The sequence below is a fragment of the Pseudophryne corroboree genome, chromosome 7 (genome assembly GCF_028390025.1).
Source record: "Pseudophryne corroboree isolate aPseCor3 chromosome 7, aPseCor3.hap2, whole genome shotgun sequence".
Lineage (NCBI taxonomy): Eukaryota > Metazoa > Chordata > Amphibia > Anura > Myobatrachidae > Pseudophryne > Pseudophryne corroboree.
In genome coordinates, this window is record NC_086450.1 from 497,182,813 (window position 1) to 497,205,628 (window position 22,816).

Consider the following 22,816-nt stretch of genomic DNA (forward strand, 5'->3'; position numbering starts at 1 on the left):
TCTCCAGTGCACAATTCCTACTCTCGCATAGATCTTATTCTTTGCGATAAGTGGACTTTGTGGCACTCAGCACAGGTGGATGTTCAGCCTATTTCCTGGTCCGATCATGCTCCTCTCCTATGGTCTTGGAATATTTGCCACCAATTTACCCCCCCTCGGCCGTGGCGCCTATCTGCCCACCTGCTGTCGGACCCTATATCTAAAAAAGCGATTGATGATTGCATCTCCCTCTATATGGAAACTAATTCCCCCTCAGATACTTCTGTCACGACTTTCTGGTGTGCCCTTAAGGCAGTTGTGCGAGGCACTGCGATCCAAGCCGGTGCTAGACTCAAACGACAAGCTATCCAACAACAACAAGACTTGGAATCTAAACTTAAGGAGGTTGAAGATAGGAATAAGCTCCACCCCTCTAGGGCCCTACGTAGGGAATTAAAGGCTATCCGAGGCCAACTTCAGAAACTCCTTATGAGACGGACCCAGTTTGCTTTAAATAGGTTGAGACAGAAATTTTACCTGACTGGTAATAGACCGGGGAAAATGCTGGCTCGTAAGCTCCGTTCTCTCCAGGCTCGAAATAGGATTAGACATCTGATTTCTCCGCAGGGTGGTAAAGTGTTCAATCCAAATGACATAGCGAATCAATTCGCTAGATATTATACCAAGCTGTACAACCTTTCTTCTGATCCCCTTACTTTTCAACCCACTCCTGATTCTATACAATCCTTCCTAGCTGACATCAAACTTCCCTTCCCTTTCTGCGGAACAGCTCGAGACACTAAATGCCCCGTGGACCCCCTTCCGAGGTAATTCAAATAATGAAATCACTCCCGCATAATAAAGCCCCCGGTCCAGATGGCTTCATAAATGAATTTTATGTTTCTCTCTGTGATCAACTATCGCCCACCCTGACCTCCTTGTATAATTCAATCTCCGCTCTTGGTGCTTTCCCTACCGAAATGCTGGAGGCTCAGATTATCACTATACCCAAGCCAGGTAAAAACCCAGCGCATTGTCAAAATTATAGGCCCATTGCACTATTGAACGGCGATATTAAAATTTTTGCCAAACTTGTCACTTTCCGTTTAAATGTCTTTCTGCCATATCTCATTGCCTACGACCAAGTTGGGTTTGTGCCTGGTAGACAGGCATCTGACAATACCCGTAGGGTTTTTGACTTGATTGATATTGTTCCCTCTAACACTGGCCTTCTCCTGCTCTCTTTAGATGTGGAGAAGGCATTTGATAGACTGAACTGGCAATATATGTCCTCGGTTCTAGATAAGTTTGGTTTTAGTGGCCATATTCTTTCTTCGGTTTTATCTCTATATAGCTCCCCCTCTGCACGGGTATTTAGTAACGGTTTCCTCTCCGATACATTTCCTATTACGAATGGAACCGACAGGGTTGCCCTCTATCACCCTTAATATTTACATTGGGCATAGAACCCCTTGCTGAGAAGATTAGGATGTCTGGGGGCTTCCCGGGGGTGACTATTGGCACTACTAATCACAAGTTGTGCCTCTTTGCAGACGACGTCCTTCTGTTTGTCACGGACCCGCTAACCTCCCTTCCTTGTTTGCATGCTATCTAGGGACAGTATAGTGAAGCTTCCTTTTATAAAATGAATACAACAAAGACAGATGCTCTCCCCATTAATATCCCAGCTCCCATAGTGTCCACCCTTCAATCACAATATCCATATAACTGGCGTTCGGCTTCAATTCAGTATTTGGGGATCCAAATTCCACCTTCTACGGCCTCTGTTTTTGATGTTAACTTACCTCCACTCATTAATAGTTTGTTAGACCTGACTAAGTGCTGGCTATCTTATGATATTTCGTGGATTGGCCGCCTAGCAGCCTTCAAAATGACTCTCTTACCTAAACTCATGTACTTATACAGAACCATACCTTTTCTTTTCCCTAAAACGTACCTTGATAGATGTCGTGCTTTAATGGTACGCTATGTCTGGAAGGCACGGCCACCCCGATTGGCTCAGTCCAAAATGATTCTCCCTCGTAGAAAGGGAGGGCTAGATATGCCCGACCTGGTCCTTTACCAGGAGGCATGTGTGCTGGCCCAGTTTAAATACTGGTTGAGTGGGGCGCCTGTAGTGGGATGGGTATCTCTTGAACGTACTGGCAGTTTGGACCTTCCCTTAGATGACCTTTTTAAGATACACCCAAACTCTAGACCCCGCTTATTGTCCCTCCTCCCCGCCAGTAGAACATCTTTACAAATCTGGGATAAATTGGTGACTCGCCTGCCTGGCCATCAATTTCCATATTCTACTATCTCACTACGAGCCATAGCTAAATTAATCCCTAATTTAAATCTCTCTACCTGGTTTGTTTGTGGTTTGACTGTCTTGGGGGACCTTATGGATGGTAATGTTATCCTATCATTTTCTCAACTTCAGTCTCGATATAATCTCCCCAGTGGAGAATTATCGCATTATTTCCAAATTCACCACTGGTACAAAGGTTTGCCTAGACAGGTGGCTCCCCCGAACCCGTTATCCCAGGTTGTCTTAACACGTGTATCTCTGTGTGACTCTAGAGGGGACATCTCGTTTTGGTACAGGACACTTATCAGCTTGCTTACTACTACTAAATCTAATGCGCAGCTGAAATGGGAACAAGATTTGGATCTTCCCCTATCTGAAGCCCAATGGGAACACATTTTTATTTCTTCTTACCGAATGTCCAAGTGCTTGAATCACACAGAGATGCATATCAAACTCCTTAATAGACTATATTTAACACCGGATAGGCTACACTCATTCTGGCAGTCTTGTTCCAAATATTGCTGGCGTAACTGTGGGGAAATAGGCCATATTTTCCAGATTTTCTGGTCCTGTCCTTCCCTTCGACATTTCTGGAGCGAGATATTTGCTTTGATTAATTCGGTCTTACACCTGTCCCTCACCCCCTCTCCGGCCATGGCCCTGCTCCACATTTTTCCTGCTGAGATACCACCTCATCAGATATATCTGGTGGGGCATATTTGTATAGCTGCCCGGGCTGCATTGGCCCAAAGTTGGAAACAAGCTTCTCCCCCTCCTCTATCACTAGTCACCAACAAAATTCAATTCCATTTTACTATGGAAACTGAGTTCCTGCCTTACTCTTCTGCGGCCTCCTCCCCAATGGTGAAATGGAGAGCATGGCATGACTACGTCACTGCTGGAGGGGGTGTTTCGCCTTCCCCCTAACTGACTCGGCTTATACTTCTGCTCTGTGCACCGGCTGTGCCTTACTAGCCCTGTGTCTATTATTGATTATCTGTTTATTGATATGTTTTCATGTTTGACCCGTGTTTATCTTTATCTGTATCTTTTTCCAAGATGACTTTGTATTTTTCCTATTGTATCTATATTTGATTGCTATATTTAAATTCTGACAATTTTGATATTTGCATGTTTACATCCCGTTCCCTTGGTTCTTTGTACCCCTCCCCCTCTTCCTTCTTTCTTTCTGTACCCCTTCCCCTTGTAAAAAGAAAACTATTGATGAAAAAAAAAAAGAAGCCAGATGACAGGTGTCCAGACTTTGCTGATTAAGTGATCACTCACCAGGCACCTGATCTGCAAGAATGTCCAAAGAGCAGCACCTCTGGCAGAGAGCGGAACTGCAATCCAAAAATGTCTGGTGACCACTGGTGGTGAGACGTCAACTGAACAAAACAGACATATCACAAAACCCAGCCAAATGTCATCCTAACCCTCTATTCCGCACTCTGTGTACCCAATCTGTGTCACCCCTGTCTGTCTGTCTGTCCCTCCCCTTTAGAATGTAAGCTCTCACGAGCAGGGCCCTCTTCCCTCATGTGCTTATCCTTTTCTTACTTAAACCATCTATGACGGCACCAAATCCCACCGTTTTCTGGCACCTGATAATTATGTCAGTGTCATCTGCTGATGTAGCTCTGTTATTTACCCTGTTCTTGTCCTATATGGTCTTGTACTGTAAGTCACCGTTTTCCTGTTTTGATTATTTGCATATGTACTCTGTAATTTGGCGCTTCAGATCCCTTGTGGTGCCATATAAATAAAGGATAATAATAAATATGTGAAAAATTAAACACAACATGTAAGTACAGGTACCTAATTATTCATGTGCAGCATATGGTGCTGGAAGACCAGCTTATAGCTACTGAGCAGCAGATGGGTTGTTATTGGTCTCAGGTGAAGAATTAATAGGATTTGCAGAGATATAAAGTAATTGATCCACATTGACAAGTAACAGAAGATGTGTTATATGTACTTGTGTTTAAAGGTCTGTATGTCCGCAAACACAATTATCTGTATAATAAACCAGTTTATAGTGAGTCTTTAGATATTTAGTATTACTGTAAGAAAAAAACATTTGTTATCCCTTTCCCAGGACCTGTGCGCTATGTTACTGTACACATAGTTATACCTCCCAACATGACCCTCTCCAGGAGGGACACAATGCTCTGCTTCTGGACTTTTCTCTTAATGTATGATTGTCTGCACCGGTGTTGAACAGGTTAATGGATAAGAAAGGTGATGGCAATCATAGATTAAGAGAAAAGTCCAGGAGCAGAGCATTCTGTCCCTCCTGGAGAGGGTCATGTTGGGAGGTATGCATAGTAGCAACATGTGATACTGGTATTTATATTAAGGGCCTCACTACTGTGACGTGATACATAGCAGGACTATTATACAGTTACCGCCCACAGACACTGTAACAGTCATCTCATCTCTCTTATTCCAAATTTCAGTGAATTACCCCCAGAGTCCAATCACTGTGCTATGTGAAAGGGTTCACTACGGCTGGCCGGCGGTCGGGCTCCCGGCGACCAGCATACCGGCGCCGGGAGCCCGACCGCCGGCTGACCGACAGTGTGGCGAGCGCAAATGAGCCCCTTGCGGGCTCGCTGCGCTCGCCACGCTACGGGCACGGTGGCGCGCTACGCGCGCCACACTATTTTATTCTCCCTCTATGGGGGTCGTGGACCCCCACGAGGGAAAATAAGTGTCGGTATGCCGGCGGTCGGGCTCCCGGCGCCGGTATACTGAGCGCCAGGAGCCCGACCGCCGGCATACAGAAGACCACCCATGTGAAAGTGTAGTCAGTAAATGACTGAGCGCAGGCATAGTTATACCCTATAGCAGGGGTGGGGAACCTTTCTTCTACCAAGGGACATTTGGATATTTATAAAATCCTTCGGGGGCCATACAAAATTTATCAACTTAAAAATTAGCCTTCCCCCAGTAGTTATGCCCCTTAGTGGTACTGTGTGCGTGTGCGCCAATAAATGGGTGTGGCCACATGGTGTGTGGTCAATTTAAATAGGGTGTGATACACATATGCCTCCAATAGTGCAGTTCCAGATACACATATGCCCCAGTAGTGTAGTGCCATATACACATATGCCGCCACAGTGCCAGATACACATTGCCCCACAGTGCCAGATACACATTGCCCCACAGTGCCAGATACACATTGCCCCACAGTGCCAGATACACATTGCCCCACAATGACCCCCCCTACTGCTCATCGCTGCCTCAGCTATGTGAGGGGAGGAGAGCGCAGCGCAGTGCCTCTCCTGCCCCTCCCTCAATGCTCCCTGAAGTCCGGTCTCCGGCGGCGGGTATCTAAAATGAGGTGCCAGTTCGTTAGCCAAATGGGCTGCTGGCCTGCGAGCTCTGGCTAACAAACCAATGGGATTCACCCCACCGCCGCCAGAGACCGGAGATTACTGAGCACATTGAGGGGCAGGAGAGGCTCTGCACTGCTCTCTCCTCCCCTCACATAGCAGCGGCTGCAACACTGGCTGCCGGGCCGGATAAAGAGGCTGTGCGGGCCTTATACGGCCCACGGGCCGGACATTCCATATAGTGTAACTGATATGGCTAGGAGTATGAGGATTGGCTGTTACATAGTAACAATAAGACTTACCGGAGGAGGAATGACTGAGCGTTCTGGAGTCATACCAATCCTCTAATTCCAAGCCTTTAATGACCCAGGGGTTGTATCTACTCAGAGCTGTATATACTTTCTCATTGGCATGGTAACCCCAGAAGCGCACTGTGTCACACAGGTCTCTCATCTTGTCCTCAGATGTTGGCTTATTACACAAATCATTGTACTGCTCCTGTGTCAGCAGCTTCTGGTCCAGCAGGTCATCTAGGACCGGATCTACCATCATTATCCTTCTTATCAGAGCTGGTTGGTGTTTCCACAGAAAGTTCCCTATATCCAGAGAATAGAAATTATACTGTGCATGCAGAGGCATAGCGTGGAGACATGACACCCAGAGCAGAGTCATGTCACGACACCCCCACCCCCACAACCACACATACATACATACATACATACATTCACACACATTTAGGCACAGACATACATAAACACACACACACACACACACACACACACACACACACACACGCATAAACACGCATATATACATAAATATACACAGATATATACGCATACACGCACAAATATACACACAGACATACATAAACACACATATACACAGATATATACACACTCATATATACACTAGAGATGAGCGGGTTCGGATTTAATGCCAGAATTAAAGCCAATTCGGTTTTATCTGGATTTTTTCCAATGGCTATCCAAAACACGTGACATTCGTGAGCCAATAAGATGCCGTTTTGAGAACCGAGTAAAACCAAACCCGCTCATATCTAATATACACACACAAATATACACACAGTTATACACAGACATACTGTACATAAACACACAAATATACACAGATAGACACACACACACACACAAATATACACACATATACACAGACATACACATATACACACAGACATACATAAACACACATATACTCACACATACTGTATACAAAGATATATACACAAACATACATACATGTATACACATCAACACACATATGAACACATACATATACAGTACACACACAAACACAGACATATACACATATAAACACACAGTATACACAGACATCTACACACAGTATACACACATTCATTATCACCAAGGGGGCAGCAGCAGAGCAGCTCCTCGTTCTAGCCTGGAGGGGCAGAGCTTCTACGTGATTGACAGGCTAGGCCTCCGTGGGTAGAAGGAAAGGACAGAGGAAAGGGAAAGGGTGGCCACCACACTGCCTGCATATTCCAGATCACTGAATGCAGATACCTGACAGCCATGTAGCTTCTTCTGACAAGCCTCCAAACCTCCCCACTTCCTAACAACACACCACACTGCACTGCACTGGACTCTCTGCGATCAGTGACATGGAACATGCAGGCAGTGTGGTGGCCACCCCCTCCCTCTCTTCTAGTCATCTCCTCCTACCCCGAGATCCCGGCTCTCAGCTCTGTTACAGGAAGCTGGCGCCTTCTGTCCCCAGCGGCGCCTGGACCTCGAGCTCCACTCGCTCCATCCTAACTACGCCACTGTGTGCATGATTCCAATATCTCTTAAGTTTATGACAGCCCATCACGCTCAGTTTGTAGAAGGGTCTAGTGTGTGATATACTCCACAGTGATCCCCTATACACTCTCACACTACAGAGTCACTGTGATGAGGGATTTACAGAATGTGTTGGATACAGATTATATACGTAATCCTGGCGGGCAGGATGCCGGCTATCAATATCTTGACAGCGTCATCCCTCCGGTCAGAATGCCGGCAGCGCGGTAAGTGCTATGAGTCCCCTTGCAGCCTCGCTGTGCACACCGGGATCCCGTCAGCTGGCAAATTGAATGGATCCCCTGCATACTGATAGTGTCACTTACTATAATAGAAGAATCGGTTGTGCTGGTTGACCAGCTTCATGCCTCTCTCCAGCTCTCGGACAATGGTGTAGTTGTGTTTCCTCAGAGTCATGTAGAGCGTATCCTTCTCCGTATAATTCCAAATCCTTACAATATATTTATAGAGGTATCTCATCTTGTTCTCAGATGTTCTCTTGTTGATGAAACCATTGTACTGTTCCTGCGTCAGGAGCTTCTGTCCCAGTAGATCATCTAGGACTGGATATATCACAGTTATACTTCTTATCAGAGCTCCCCGGTATCTGTCCACAAAGTGATCATCTGCAGAGACAGAATTATAGAGAAATATTAGGTATCCTGTATTATCACCCACAGCCACCCCTACCATTTATCTTCTGTCTAGATCCGAGATCAGGCCTGTGCAGTTGCTATTTTTTTTTTTTTAACAATTTTTTTTTATTGAAGCAATACGTGTTATACAAACATAGATGTTCAGTGTGTTTCAAATCTTTGATATAAGGGTATTATAAGAAAACAGAGCAAGAAGAATACTTTTAGTCCTTAGTCAAGAGATAAATCTGTTATAAGCAGTCAACAGCATCACAATGATATGTAACAGGACCTCTAAAGATCATCTATCTTACTGATCTGAAATCCAACTCCGTCGTCTGACCCATGTTTGTACTTTCGAATATAATAAAAGGAAATTACAATAAGAAAAAAAATAAAATAAAACAAATATACGCACACATGTATTTACACGTATGCGCAATACCCGTGCCGTACCCGATTTCCCCCCCAACCCGCCCACAGCGTCCTGTTCGTCAATTAACTTTTAAAGTACAATCGGCGGGTCCCCCGCAGCCATTCTAGTGAGAAACCATTCTGTGTTGGACAACGAGTCGTGGAGCTGTTTCCTAACCGCTGTTGACAGGGTCATTATATAACTCTCCCAAACCTCAAAGAAATTGTGTATCTTGGTGTCTTTTTCCAGCAGGACACTTATCCATTCCATCCTAAAAAGGTAGAATAATTTGGCTTTAAATAATGAAAGAGTTGGTGGATCCTTCGCTATCCACACCTGCAGGATGGCTTTTCTAGCCGCCAAACTAACTGCCAGCAACAGTTTTTTACTGCCCAACGAGAGGCGCTGATTTGGTGGTATAATACCAAAGAGCGCCCACTCCGGAGACAACCTCCAATAATTTACCAGATTGACCGTCAAGTAATTTCGTATCTGAATCCAAAATTGTCTGATTAAGGGACATGTCCACAGACAGTGAAACATATCTGCCTGAGGAGTGCCACATTTCCAACATGTATGTGTGTCAGCAAGTCCTATCAGGTGTCGTCTATGGGGCGATAGATAAGTCCTATGCAAAATATTGAGAGACATTTCTTTATATCTAGAAGAGGGAAAAAATTTGCATGTTTTAACATGTGCCGCCAGTAGGTCAGTGATTTCAACGGTCGGAAGACATTCTTTCCAAGACATGACCCCTCTCGGACCTCTCGAATAGTCCAGGACGTTCCGAAAGTACCCATACGCATTCGAGATTGCTTTCTTAACCCTAGGGGTTTGTTTCAACATTCTATCCATCGGGTTATCCCAATCCCCAGGTGAAAAACATCTGATAGTGGATGAAATATAGTGTTGAGCCAGAAGAAAGGCTACAGGAAAGGCCCTCAGAGTTGGGTATTTAGTAGTGGCCTCCTGGAACGTGAGCGGCCTCGAGCCCCGCATGTCCACTAAATCACCGATCCTAGACACCCCCCCCCAGCCTCCATATAGTAAACGGGTAATGTGCCTGACCCTCTTGGAAGTCAGGATTAACCACGAAAGGAAGGTGTAATGATTTGTGGGCATTTAGATTTAGTTTATGTCGCATTTCCTTCCATAGTTTTTTTACGTTCCACAGTAAGGGGTTTCCCCTCAGCTCCTCGGACACCTCTTGATCATGCAGATGTAGAAATGTAATGAGATCCCCCTCTTGTATAAATTCTCTATCTATGTCTGTATTTGTGTATGTGTTATCGTTATGCATCCAGTCATGTAGGTAACGTAGTTGGGCCGCCTGGGAGTACCATAAGATATTAGGGAAGTTAATTCCCCCATTCCCTACAGTCTGCTGTAGTTTGATTAGCGCTATACGCGGTCTCCCTCCCTGCCAGATGAATCTCCTAAAGAGAAAATTGAGACGTTGAACGTCTCTAGGTAGAAGTAAGTGTGGCATGGCTTGAATGAAATACATCAGACGGGGGAATGATATCATCTTGATCAAGCTAGCCCTCCCCAAGTATGATAAAGGCATAGCTTTCCAAGTCTCAAGTTCTGTTTCAATTGTTCGAATGTCCGAGGTAAAATTTAGGGCGTATAGTCGCTTAGGCTTTCTCGATATTTGAATCCCTAAATATGTTATGTGATCCGAACTCCACTGTAATGGTAGATTCATCGCCCCCTGCCTCAAAAATGAACCATTCCCCAATCTAAGTGCCATCGATTTTGCCCAGTTAACATTAAAGCCTGAAACTTGACCGTAAGCCTGTAGTAGATTAAATATATGTGTCAATGAAGCCTCCGGATCCGAGATATATAGCAGAAGATCATCGGCAAAAGCAGTAAGTTTTAGATTTCTGCGACCAATCTGGATTCCTTGGAACTGATTATCATTTAGCAACAAGCGATGTAAGGGATCTATGGCCAGGTTGAAGAGCAGGGGAGATAAGGGGCAACCCTGCCGCGTGCCACGATGCATCACCACCGGGTTGCTCATATAGCCATTAAGTAAAAGGGAAGTCGAGGGAGAATCGTATAGGTATCGAATAGTTTCAATGAAGTCTTGATGGAACAGTCTACGTTCCAAGACCTTAAATAGATGGGGCCAGAGTACCGTGTCGAAGGCTTTGGTGGTGTCTAAGCTGAGGAGTATATTTTTGGACTGGGGCGATTGAGCAGAAGCCACCACTGCCGCGATCGCCGCCCTAATTCCTCTAACCGAATGAGTATTGCGAACAAAGCCAAGTTGGTGGTTAGTTAAAGTGTGGGGGAGAATAACTTGCAGCCGGTCTGCTAGAATCTTAGTAAATAGTTTTATGTCGGTGTTTAGCAACGTAATAGGCCTATAAGAGGTTACCAATTGTGGGTCCTGGGCAGGTTTAGAGATTAAAATAGTATGTGCTGTCGTGAAATGGTGAAAGGGGGAGCGATGTTGTAGAAGACTGTTGAATACTTCCAGCAGAGTCGGAACCACATGGGGCTGAAGGATTTTGTAAAATTCATTAGAGAGGCCGTCAGGGCCTGGAGATTTGTGTAATTTGAGTTTGGACATTGCCGAGATCAATTCTTCTTCTGTAATAGCTCTCACTAGTAGATCCGACTGTGCGGTCGTGATTGGCGGTAATAGAGTGTCTGGTAGGAGTGTGGTGTGGGTGGGTTCGTTGAAGGGGAGATCAGAGTATAGGTCAGCAAAGTAGGATTCAAAATGATCTAATATGTCTGGGGAATTGGTAAGGAGTTGTCCCGAGGTGCGATGTCTAACAGCTGTTATGAATTTGCGTGTCGTTTTTTCCTAGCCATGGTTGCCAGTAGTCTACCTGATTTATTACCCCATCTGTAGTATTTGTGGGAAGAGAATACCACATCACGTTTTGCTTGCGCTAGTAAGTGATCATTTAAGAGCTGTTTAGCCTGTAAGTAAAGCCGCAAGGACTCATCAGTCTGTAGGGTAAGATGGCGTTGCATTGCATCAGTCAATTCTGAGTGTAAGGTGGTATAAATCGCTAAGTTTTTTATTTTCAATCTATGAACATACTCAATAATTTGACCCCTTAAGACTGCTTTTGCCGCCCCCCAAAGAATGTTTGGGCGATCCCAGTGTTCTAAATTGTCGTCTAAGTAATTGGTCCAACTTGTTATTAGAAATTTTCTAAAATCATCACAGTTATAGAGATAGCTTGGAAATCTCCAAATCCTCGAACCTCCTGATTGAAGAGTTCTTTGCAGAGTCAATGTCACAGGAGCATGGTCTGATATCAGAATGTTGTGTATATCAGCTTTCATGACTCTCGTCACTAGGGAATCTGCAACCAATATGGAGTCAATTCTGGACCAGGAACCATGGACCCCGGAAAAGAAAGTAAATGATCTGTCAGAGGGATTGAGGAGACGCCAAATATCAGTAAGTTGAAGGGAGGTCTTCAGTGTTTGGAGGTGTGTCCAAGAAGGGGAACCGGCAGTGCGCGGAATAGGTCGTTTGTCAATAGTGGGATCGTCAACCGTGTTCCAGTCACCTGCCAGGATAAGCTGAGAATTATCTCGCTGAAGCAGTTGAGAGCTAATTTCTTGGAAGAAAGCAGCTGTCTCACCATTTGGTGCGTATACGTTAACCAGTGTGTATTTGTTACCCCAAATTTCTACATCCAAAATTAAATAACGCCCCTCCGGGTCAGCTATAGAATTTAAAACAGTATAGTGTAAGTGTTTGCTAAATAGAATCGCCACCCCCCTAGTCTTCCTCGTGTTATCTGCAGAAACACAACTATCCAACCACGGTGCCCGAAGAGCAGAGGAGGCGCCCTCCATCCAGTGGGTCTCTTGGAGAAATATAATTTGGGGTCTAAACCGCTTCAGGTGTGTGACAACCCGCTTACGTTTTATCGGGGAGTTAAGGCCGCCCACGTTCCAGGATAACAGTTTAAAACAGGAATCTGCGTTAGAGGCCCCTACTCTAGGATCCGTCATTGTCTATCAACCCACACCCACCCTAGGGTGACTCTCCAACGGGAATCTCATGTCACGTCGCCGTCCCCCTCCTTCCCAGCGAGCGGAGAGGAACGAACGAGACCACATAGTGTCATTGAGCCTAGGAGCAGATCGGGCGAGGAAGGCACGGCACGGGCAGAACACCAAAAACAAAAAATAAAATAAAAAAAACACACATTGCTTCACATAACATTTTCCATTTTTTCCAAACCAAACTAAAGACCACGCGAGTGCCAAACCCTCCGGTAGCACTGGCGAGAGGCCTATCAGAAATATATATAACATTAGAATGTAAGCTGAGTAGCATGTAAGGAGATCCAATGTCTCTCTCAAATAAAGTCTATATCGACTCTGGCACAAAGCACTTAACCACATAATGGCCCTCATTCCGAGTTGTTCGCTCGGAGTTTTTCATCGCATCGCAGTGAAATTCCGCTTACAGCGCATGCGCAAAGTTCGCACTGCGACTGCGCCAAGTAACTTTACTAAGAAGAAAGTAGTTTTACTCACGGTGTTTTCATCGCTCCGACGTTCGCATTGTGATTGACAGGAAATGGGTGTTACTGGGCGGATGCACGGCGTTTTAGGGGCGTGTGGCGGGAAACGCTACCGTTTCCGGAAAAAACGCAGGCGTGTCCGGAGAAACGGTGGGAGTGCTTGGGCGAACGCTGGGTGTGTTTATGACGTCAGCCGGGACCGAAAAGCACTGAACTGATCGCACAGGCAGAGTAAGTCTGAAGCTACTCAAAAACTGCTAACTCGTTTGTGATCGCAATAATGCGAATACATCGGTCGCACATTTAAGAAGTTTAGATTCACTCCCAGTAGGCGGCGGCTTAGCGTGTGTAACTCTGCTAAAATCGCCTTGCGAGCGATCAACTCGGAATGAGGGCCAATGTTTAGAAACCTATCAGAAATAAATGCAACATTAAAATTAAAGCTAAGTAGCATGTGAAGAGACTAAGTGTCTCTCTCGTGTGGAAAGTAGACCGACTCAGGCATCGAATATATAACATCAATATGTCTAGTATTAGCGTGGTGGATTCCCAGGGTTCAGCATGTGTGTAACATGGGATTTTGCGGTGGCGGGATCGACAAATATCAATGTGCAACCATTGTCATGAATGCGTAGTTTAGCGGGATACATTAGTGCGAATCTAGTATTGCTCTCATGGAGTATTTTGCAAACATCCGAGAACTCCCTTCTCTTTTGCGCAACAGAGGCCGAGAAATCTTGAAAAATCAAAATACGTTTTCCCTGCACTACCAATTGCGGGAGTTTACGATAAGAGCGTATTACATGTTCCTTCATACGAAAGTCCATGAACTTCGCAATGACTGGCCTCGGTTTTATTTCAGCATCAGGTCGAGCAGGACCTATTCTGTGCACCCTTTCAATGTGTAATAAGAATGGGGCATCAGTAATTCCCAAAGCCTGAAATAAATCAGTTGTTACAAAATCTGACAATTGTCTGTCCCTAACTGCTTCGGGGATGCCCACAAAGCGTAGATTCGATCTTCTATCCCTGTTTTCAAGCTCATCTATTTTTGCCTGTAAAGTTTTAATAGAGGAATCTTGAGTGTCAGTGGAGCGCTGTAATGTGTGTATCTGATCCTCCCCATCGCTAACACGCTGCTCTAATGGGGTGATCCGTGAGGTGTTATGGTCAATTTTCGCAAGTGTCGAATCAAGTAGTGTTTGTATCTGTTCAAGCCTCTTGTCAATTAGGGGGATATTCTCAAGTTTCTTGTCAATTTGGGGCATGAGAAGCCGGGAGAGCTCTTGGGCCATATGCATTAAAGAGGGTTGATCAGGGAGCGTCTCCACCTCCTGAGCTTGGTCACGGGAGTTCCCTGCCTCTTGGGGCAAGGGGGGGTTAAGTTTCCCCGCCGTGTTCTTGGTCTTACTCATTCTTGTAGCAATTGAGGACTGGGAGGATCTAACTGTTGGAGTTTTATGGACGTATTTGTCCATCCCCCGGTCCGTAGACCACTAACTGTAATAAGCTGGGGACTCTTATATCAACACACTGCAGTATATGATAATAAAACACCTCACGTAGGGGCCTGAGTCAGAAGATACGTCAGAGCTACTCAGCCAGGAAACAAAAATAAAATTTAAGTAGACATTAACTCATACATTTTACAGATAGAGGTGGTGCAAGGGCATTGCACCCTGAAATCTCCCGGCTGGAGCCTAAATCAAGGCCAATTCCCTGAGGGACAAATATTAGGAGAGATACCATAAATTGCCCCAGTGAAAAGGCTGTAGGTAAGGTAACAGTGGATCAGTGTGACTAATTAACTTTTAAAACTAGGTAGCCACCAGATGGCGATGTATCCTCAGAAATATCTGCACCGGGATTTCAACAGACACTTGTATCAGTGTCGCATGCAGCAGCTGCCAACAATATTAATAATCATTGTATTAGAGGTGGGCAGATAGGGAACAGTGAATTAGTGTAGCCAATTGTGTTGCGAGAATCAAGTAGCCACCAGATGGCGGTGTAACCTCAAACTTATTGCACAGAAATCTCAGCAGACTTACATTTCACTGTCACATAAGGCAGTTACCAGCATCACTGTAAAGTGTAGAAAAAAGAAAAAAAAAGATAAGCAGAAGGGGCAGAAGAAAAATATATCAATAAAAGTATAGGGAAGAGACTAGTAATATGCAAAAGGGGGAGTATGAAAGAGGTCCGGGCTCCCACACCCCAATCCCACAGGGGTTTAAGTAGGAAGGGGAGGGCGAGCACTATACCAGGGAATTGTATAAGGTCTCTGTGTGCAGCTGTAGTTTTTGATAACAGGACCACGGAGCCAGCTTTGTTAGCAGCTATGTGGAGGTAGTTCCCAGCCTCTTGTTTCCCCCTGCCTCCACTCTAGCTGGCACAGGTCTCGTCCCGACCCTCACCACCGGTGTAATGTACAGGGACAAGGCAGTCCCGACGTCCAGGCTTCGGCACCAGGATCAGAGGCTCGGGTGTTGAGGGCAGTAATGCCTAACCCCCAGACACCCTGCAGCAGGTTTTGAGAGGCGCCTCACCGGAATCTCCGTCCTCACTCCGCCGGCGCCCGTCACTGTAGCCGAACAGTCAGGTTTTCCGCAGCACACACTATTCAGCAGGGGGGCGGCAGACCAGCTTCTTCCGTCCCAGGGGCCGTCGCCGCCACAGCGTCTCACCACCACCAGCCCGTTGTCGTCCCGTTCGTCCGTCCCGTCTCCAGACACCGCCGCTCAGCCCCGCGAGGAGAAGCAGGGGGTGACGCGGGTGGGTGTCGGGTCTGGCTCGCCGTATCAAAGTTCTCTGTCTTCGCTGTGCTTTGTCTTAGCCAGCATCCAGGGGCAGCTGAGCAATCGGAAGCGGGAGTCTCCTTGCCACCAGCAGGCTGCAGGTACCGGGGTGTCTCTGTTTAAGCGGCAAAAGACGGTTTCTGCAGGTCTTCCAATCTTCGCGCCGGGACCCGCGCCGGCGGTCATGCAGGCCTTCTTCTTGAGGGCCAAACTCCGGGGGCACTTAAATACGCTCCTACCCCTGCAAGGTATCATTAGATTCCCTATGTCATAGGGATTGATATAAGCTGTGTCTCAGGTGAGAAGAGGGTATTTAGCAGGGGATGTCAGTGGATTTTCCCCCTGCAAGTCGGAGCTTAGCTAAAAAGCAGCCATGCTGGATGGCCCGCCCACCGGAAGTTGTGCAGTTGCTATTTAAGCTTAGTACAGTGCTAAGTTTAGCATACAGAAGGGAAATGTGATGAGAACCTATTGGGAAGGGTTCTGGAGTCTGCCTCACACTAGGAGAGGAATGGTGGTCCTTAGAACAGTAAAGGCCTGATGTAGAGTCTCAGAACAAGTGCACGTGCAGCTGCATTATGCACACATCTGAATGCTAAGTTGTAGGCATCTATGAGGCTTATAGCACCTCTATCCATTGTGACAAGAACACTGGGATAGTGTTTGAGGGCAGGTATGTTTGTCCCAGGTTCTTGTCTTACATGTTTTAGAAAATGGAAACTTCTAGGAAAAATGCTTTTGTTTTGTCAGAACCTTTTCAGTTTGCTGTAAAAGCTGGGTAAAGGCTCTGAGAGAGAGATAAGGCGAGTTCTAGACATTGGGCCCAGTTCGAGTCTTTGGCCTCACAGAGGGCTAATCAGGGTTTCAGCTGTGTAAGAGTGTTATAGGGCTGCTAGCCTGATTAGTATGGGCAGACTGCCTGGGAAGGCTGCAGGGTCTGTGTGAGAGGGCTTCCTGATACAAATGAGCTATACGGTGTTTACTGGAGAACTCTGTGTTTTTTGTTTAGTGATAGTTAGGAACATCTTGTGTTTAGTTAGTGCCAGACAGGCAACGTATTTTCTTTTGGTGTTTGTTTTATTTTCTGTTTCAATAAAACTGGCCGGGCCAGTTGTATCAGACACTGGACTTGTGTTGTTCCTCAGCTGCTGCGTGCTGCCATATTCCCCAGGAAGAGGCGCCTTGCACCCCTACAGTGTTACACCATCCACTTCTGGAAGTAGCCATCATCCCTATCAGTGCTCTATGACTGCTGCAAGAGGTCATCTGAAATCAGATATATCTCTGTGTATGCTCACCTCTGAGTAGCCCCCAATTCCATGTACTCACCCATGGAACGCTTCTCCTACGTGCTAATGCCCTATTGCCACCCAGTTATGCACAAATGGAGATGCAGATGAATTACGTGTGGCCCTGAGTAATCCATATACAGTACATGCCGGGTTGCGTATGCTTGCTGAGAGTGCATGCATAGTGGGAAAAGTCACAGATGTGGCTGATGTGGTCAGATTTATATTCACAGCTGCGTCTGTGCTTTGTGTGATACATTAGTTTGTGTTACTATGGGGCCTATTTATGGTAGAAATATTAGTGGTGAATACTCCAGATTTTTTGGAGGATATACACAATTCAGAGTATTGGGGCAAACTAAATATGAGTACAGCATCAGATATCAGAGACTGCACAAACCTGACAGCTTATTATAGGGACTGCGCAAGGGCGTAGCTACAATAGGTGCAGGAGGTGCAGCTGCTATGGGGCCCAGGCAGCCTTAGGGGCCCGGCCCTCCTCCTGCACCTAGTTGTTGAGCCCCATTGTAGTTATTTCTCATCAATGTGCTGCTGCTCTGGCGGCCGTCTCCGTCTCCTCAGTCCTAACTGATGCTAGTAGGAAGCGTGGCTGAGCCTGCAGGGACATCCCCGGACCATGGCCACGCCTCCTCCCAGCATCAGTAAGGAGAGACGAGATGGAGCCGGCCGGGACGGAGAGCAGAGCAGTACACTGATAAGAAATGAAAAGCAGGCAGCGGGGCACCGATAGTGAGTGCTGTCCTGCTGGAACTGGGGTCTTTGCTAAGTTCACGGGGGGAGAGTGTCTCCATGAGCAATCCACAGGGTGGGTTGCGAGGCAAGGGGGAAACTTCTGTGTTTGTGCGTAGTCCATGGGGGAAGAGGGGGGCAGTCTCAGCAGTCACCCAGGGGGGCCCCATGGTGATTGTGCTGTGGGGCCCCCATTGGTATAGCTATGCCTCTGGTACTGCAATAATGACCCATTTACCGTTGTCCAGTTTATATTCCAGCCTTAAACAGAGACTCATAGAAACATAGAATTTGACGGCAGATAAGAACCACTTGGCCCATCTAGTCTGCCCCTTTTTTATCCTTCAGGTAATCTCAACACTTTTTGAACCTTAATTCTTTGTAAGGATATTTATATGCCTACCCCAAGCATGTTTAAATTGCTCTACAGTCTTAGCCTCTACCACCTCTGATGTGATACTATTCCACTTATCCACTAACCTTTCTTTCCTTAAATTTCCCCTGAACCTCCCCCCCTCCAGTCTCAGTGTATGTCCTCGAGTTCTAATACTTCTCTTCCTTTGAAGAATGTTTCCCTCCTGAACTTTGTTAAAACCTTTGGTATATTTGAAAGTTTCTATCATGTCCCCCCTTTCCCTTCTCTGCTCCAAACTATACATGTTAAGCTCTTTTAGCCTTTCCGGGTAAGTTTTGTGATGTAGGCCATGCACCATTTTAGTTGCCCTACTTTGTACGCTCGCTAATGTATTTATATCCTTCCTGAGATAGGGTCTCCAGAACTGGACACAGTATTCCAGATGGGGCCGTACCAATGACCTATACAGTGGCATTATTACTTCTTTTTTCCTGCTACTGATTCCTCTCCCTATGCAACCAAGCATCTGACTAGCCTTCCTCATTGCTTTGTTGCATTGCTTTCCTGCCTTTTAAGTCACTTGAAATAGTGACTCTTAAATCCCTTTCCTCCTCAGTAGTTTCCATTATAGTACCTTTGATACTATATTTAGCCTTTGGGTTTTTGAGACCCAAGTGCATGATTTAGCATTTTTTTTAGCATTAAACTGTAGTTGCCACGTTCTTGACCATTTCTCAAGCCTAGCTAGGTCATCAATCATTTGTTTTACCCCTCCCGGTGTATCTGCCATGTTGCAAATCTTTGTATCATCTGCAAAAAAGCATACTTTCCCTTTAATACCATTTGCAATGTCACCAACAAAGATATTAAAGAGAACTGGTCCAAGTACAGATCCCTGGGGTACTCCACTGGTAACATTTCCCTCCATAGATTGCACTCCATTTACTACAACTGTCTGTTTACTATCCTGCAACCAGGTTCTTATCCATTTAACTGTTTTGTAATCCACCCCCACACTTTCAAGTTTATTTAGCAGTCTGCGATGTGGGACAGTGTCAAATGCCTTACTAAAGTCTAGATATGCTACATCTACAGCTCCCCCTTGATCTATGATTTTCATCACATAGTCAAAAAAGTCAATAAGATTTGTTTGGCATGATATCCCACCAGTAAATCCATGCTGTTTTGGATCCTGTAAGTTGTTTGATTTAAGATATTCCACTACTCTTTCTTTTAATAGTTTTTCCATTACTTTCCCTACTACTGATGTAAGGCTTACTGGTCTGTAGTTACTTGCTTCCACTTTTGTACAGTGGAACTACATTTGCTCTTTCTCTATCGTCCTAGTGGATGCTGGGGTTCCTGAAAGGACCATGGGGAATAGCGGCTCCGCAGGAGACAGGGCACAAAAAGTAAAGCTTTAGGATCAGGTGGTGTGCACTGGCTCCTCCCCCTATGACCCCCCTCCAAGCCAGTTAGATTTTTGTGCCCGGCCGAGAAGGGTGCAATCTAGGTGGCTCTCCTAAAGAGCTGCTTAGAAAAGTTTAGCTTAGGTTTTTTATTTTACAGTGAGTCCTGCTGGCAACAGGATCACTGCAACGAGGGACTTAGGGGAGAAGAAGTGAACTCACCTGCGTGCAGGATGGATTGGCTTCTTGGCTACTGGACATCAGCTCCAGAGGGACGATCACAGGTACAGCCTGGATGGTCACCGGAGCCTTGCCGCCGGCCCCCTTGCAGATGCTGAAGTAAGAAGAGGTCCAGAATCGGCGGCAGAAGACTCCTCAGTCTTCTAAAGGTAGCGCACAGCACTGCAGCTGTGCGCCATTTTCCTCTCAGCACACTTCACACGGCAGTCACTGAGGGTGCAGGGCGCTGGGAGGGGGGCGCCCTGGGAGGCAAATGAAAACCTATTTTGGCTAAAAATACCTCACATATAGCCTCCGGAGGCTATATGGAGATATTTAACCCCTGCCAGAATCCGTTAAAAGCGGGAGACGAGGCCGCCGAAAAAGGGGCGGGGCCTATCTCCTCAGCACACAGCGCCATTTTCCCTCACAGAAAGGCTGGAGGGAAGGCTCCCAGGCTCTCCCCTGCACTGCACTACAGAAACAGGGTTAAAACAGAGAGGGGGGGCACTAATTTGGCGTTAGAAATATATAAAACAGATGCTATAAGGGAAAACACTTATATAAGGTTGTCCCTATATAATTATAGCGTTTTTGGTGTGTGCTGGCAAACTCTCCCTCTGTCTCTCCAAAGGGCTAGTGGGTCCTGTCCTCTATCAGAGCATTCCCTGTGTGTGTGCTGTGTGTCGGTACGTGTGTGTCGACATGTATGAGGACGATGTTGGTGAGGAGGCGGAGCAATTGCCTGTAATGGTGATGTCACTCTCTAGGGAGTCGACACCGGAATGGATGGCTTATTTAGGGAATTACGTGATAATGTCAACACGCTGCAAGGTCGGTTGACGACATGAGACGGCCGACAAACAATTAGTACCGGTCCAGACGTCTCAAAAACACCGTCAGGGGTTTTAAAACGCCCGTTTACTTTAGTCGGTCGACACAGACAGGGACACTGAATCCAGTGTCGACGGTGAATAAACAAACGTATTCCTTATTAGGGCCACACGTTAAAGGCAATGAAGGAGGTGTTACATATTTCTGATACTACAAGTACCACAAAAGAGGGTATTATGTGGGATGTGAAAAAACTACAGTAGTTTTTCCTGAATCAGATAAATTAAATAAAGTGTGTGATGATGCGTGGGTTCCCCCCGATAGAAACTTATGGGTGGTATACCCTTTCCCGCCAGAAGTTAGGGCGCGTTGGGAAACACCCCTTAGGGTGGATAAGGCGCTCACACGCTTATCAAAACAAGTGGCGGTACCGTCTATAGATAGGGCCGTCCTCAAGGACCAGCTGACAGGAGGCTGGAAAATATCATAAAAGTATATACACACATACTGGTGTTATACTGCGACCAGCGATCGCCTCAGCCTGGATGTGCAGAGCTGGGGTGGCTTGGTCGGATTCCCTGACTAAAAATATTGATACCCTTGACAGGGACAGTATTTTATTGACTATAGAGCATTTAAAGGATGCATTTCTATATATGCGAGATGCACAGAGGGATATTTGCACTCTGGCATCAAGAGTAAATGCGATGTCCATATCTGCCAGAAGATGTTATGGACACGACAGTGGTCAGGTGATGCAGATTCCAAACGGCAAAAAGGTGTATTGCCGTATAAAGGAAGAGGAGTTTTTTGGGGTCGGTCCATCGGACCTGGTGGCCACGGCAACTGCTGGAAAATCCACCGTTTTTACCCTAAGTCACATCTCTGCAGAAAAAGACACCGTCTTTTCAACCTCAGTCTTTTCGTCCCTATAAGATCATTTCTGCCCAGGGATAGAGGAAAGGGAAGAAGACTGCAGCAGGCAGCCCATTCCCAGGAACAGAAGCGCTCCACCGCTTCTGACAAGTTCTCAGCATGGCGCTGAGACCGTACAGGACCCCTGGATCCTACAAGTAGTATCCCAGGGGTACAGATTGGAATGTAGAGACGTTTCCTCTTCGCAGGCTCCTGAAGTCTGCTTTACCAAGGTCTCCCTCCGACAAGGAGGCAGTATGGGAAAAAATTCACAAGCTGTATTCCCAGCAGGTGATAATTAAATTACCCCTCCTACTACAAGGAAAAGGGGTATTATTCCACACTATATTGTGGTACTGAAGCCAGAAGGCTAGGTGAGACTTATTCTAAAAAAATTTTTGAACACTTACAAAGGTTCAAATCAAGATGGAGTCACTCAGAGCAGTGATAACGAACCAGGAAGAAGGGGACTATATAGTGTCCGGGGACATCAGGGATGCTTACCTCTATGTCCCAAATTTGCCCTTCTCACTAAGGGTACCTCAGGTTCGTGGTGCAGAACTGTCACTATCAGTTTTAGACGCTGCCGTTTGGATTGTCCACGGCACCCCGGGTCTTTACCAAGGTAATGGCCGAAATGATGATTCTTCTTCGAAGAAAAGGCGTCTTAATTATCCCTTACTTGGACGATCTCCTGATAAGGGCATAGTCCAGGGAACAGTTGGAGGTCGGAGTAGCACTATCTCGGATACTGCTACAACAGCACGGGTGGATTCTAAATATTCCAAAATCACAGCTGATCCCGACGACACGTCTGCTGTGCCTAGGGATGATTCTGGACACAGTCCAGAAAAAGGTGTTTCTCCCGGAAGAGAAAGCCAGGGAGTTATCCGAGCTAGTCAGGAACCTCCTAAAAACAGTGCATCATTGCACAAGGGTCCTGGTAAAAATGGTGGCTTCCTACGAAGCAATTCCATTCGGCAGATTTCACGCAAGAACTTTTCAGTGGGATCTGCTGGAAAAATGGTCCGGATCGCATCTTCAGATGCATCAGCGGATAACCCTATATCCAAGGACAAGGGTGTCTCTCCTGTGGTGGTTATAGAGTGCCCATCTTCTAGAGGGCCGCAGATTTGGCATTCAGGATTGGATGCTGGTGACCACGGAGCCCAGCCCGAGAGGCTGGGGAGCAGTCACACAAGGAAAAAATTTCCAGGGAGTGTGATCAAGTC

General features: G+C 46.2%; 1 protein-coding gene across 3 annotated transcripts in view; it reads right to left on the bottom strand.

The window, feature by feature from the left end:
- LOC134945751 (uncharacterized) overlaps nucleotides 1–22,816 on the bottom strand; it is a 708,129-nt gene that overhangs the window by 549,153 nt on the left and 136,160 nt on the right. For all 3 annotated transcript variants that reach the window (XM_063935217.1, XM_063935218.1, XM_063935219.1), the window contains 2 exons: nucleotides 7,778–8,077; nucleotides 5,931–6,224 (listed from right to left, as the gene is read on the bottom strand). In XM_063935217.1, coding sequence (XP_063791287.1) covers nucleotides 5,931–6,224; nucleotides 7,778–8,077 — 594 coding nt within the window. The remainder of the gene's footprint in view (nucleotides 1–5,930; nucleotides 6,225–7,777; nucleotides 8,078–22,816) is intronic.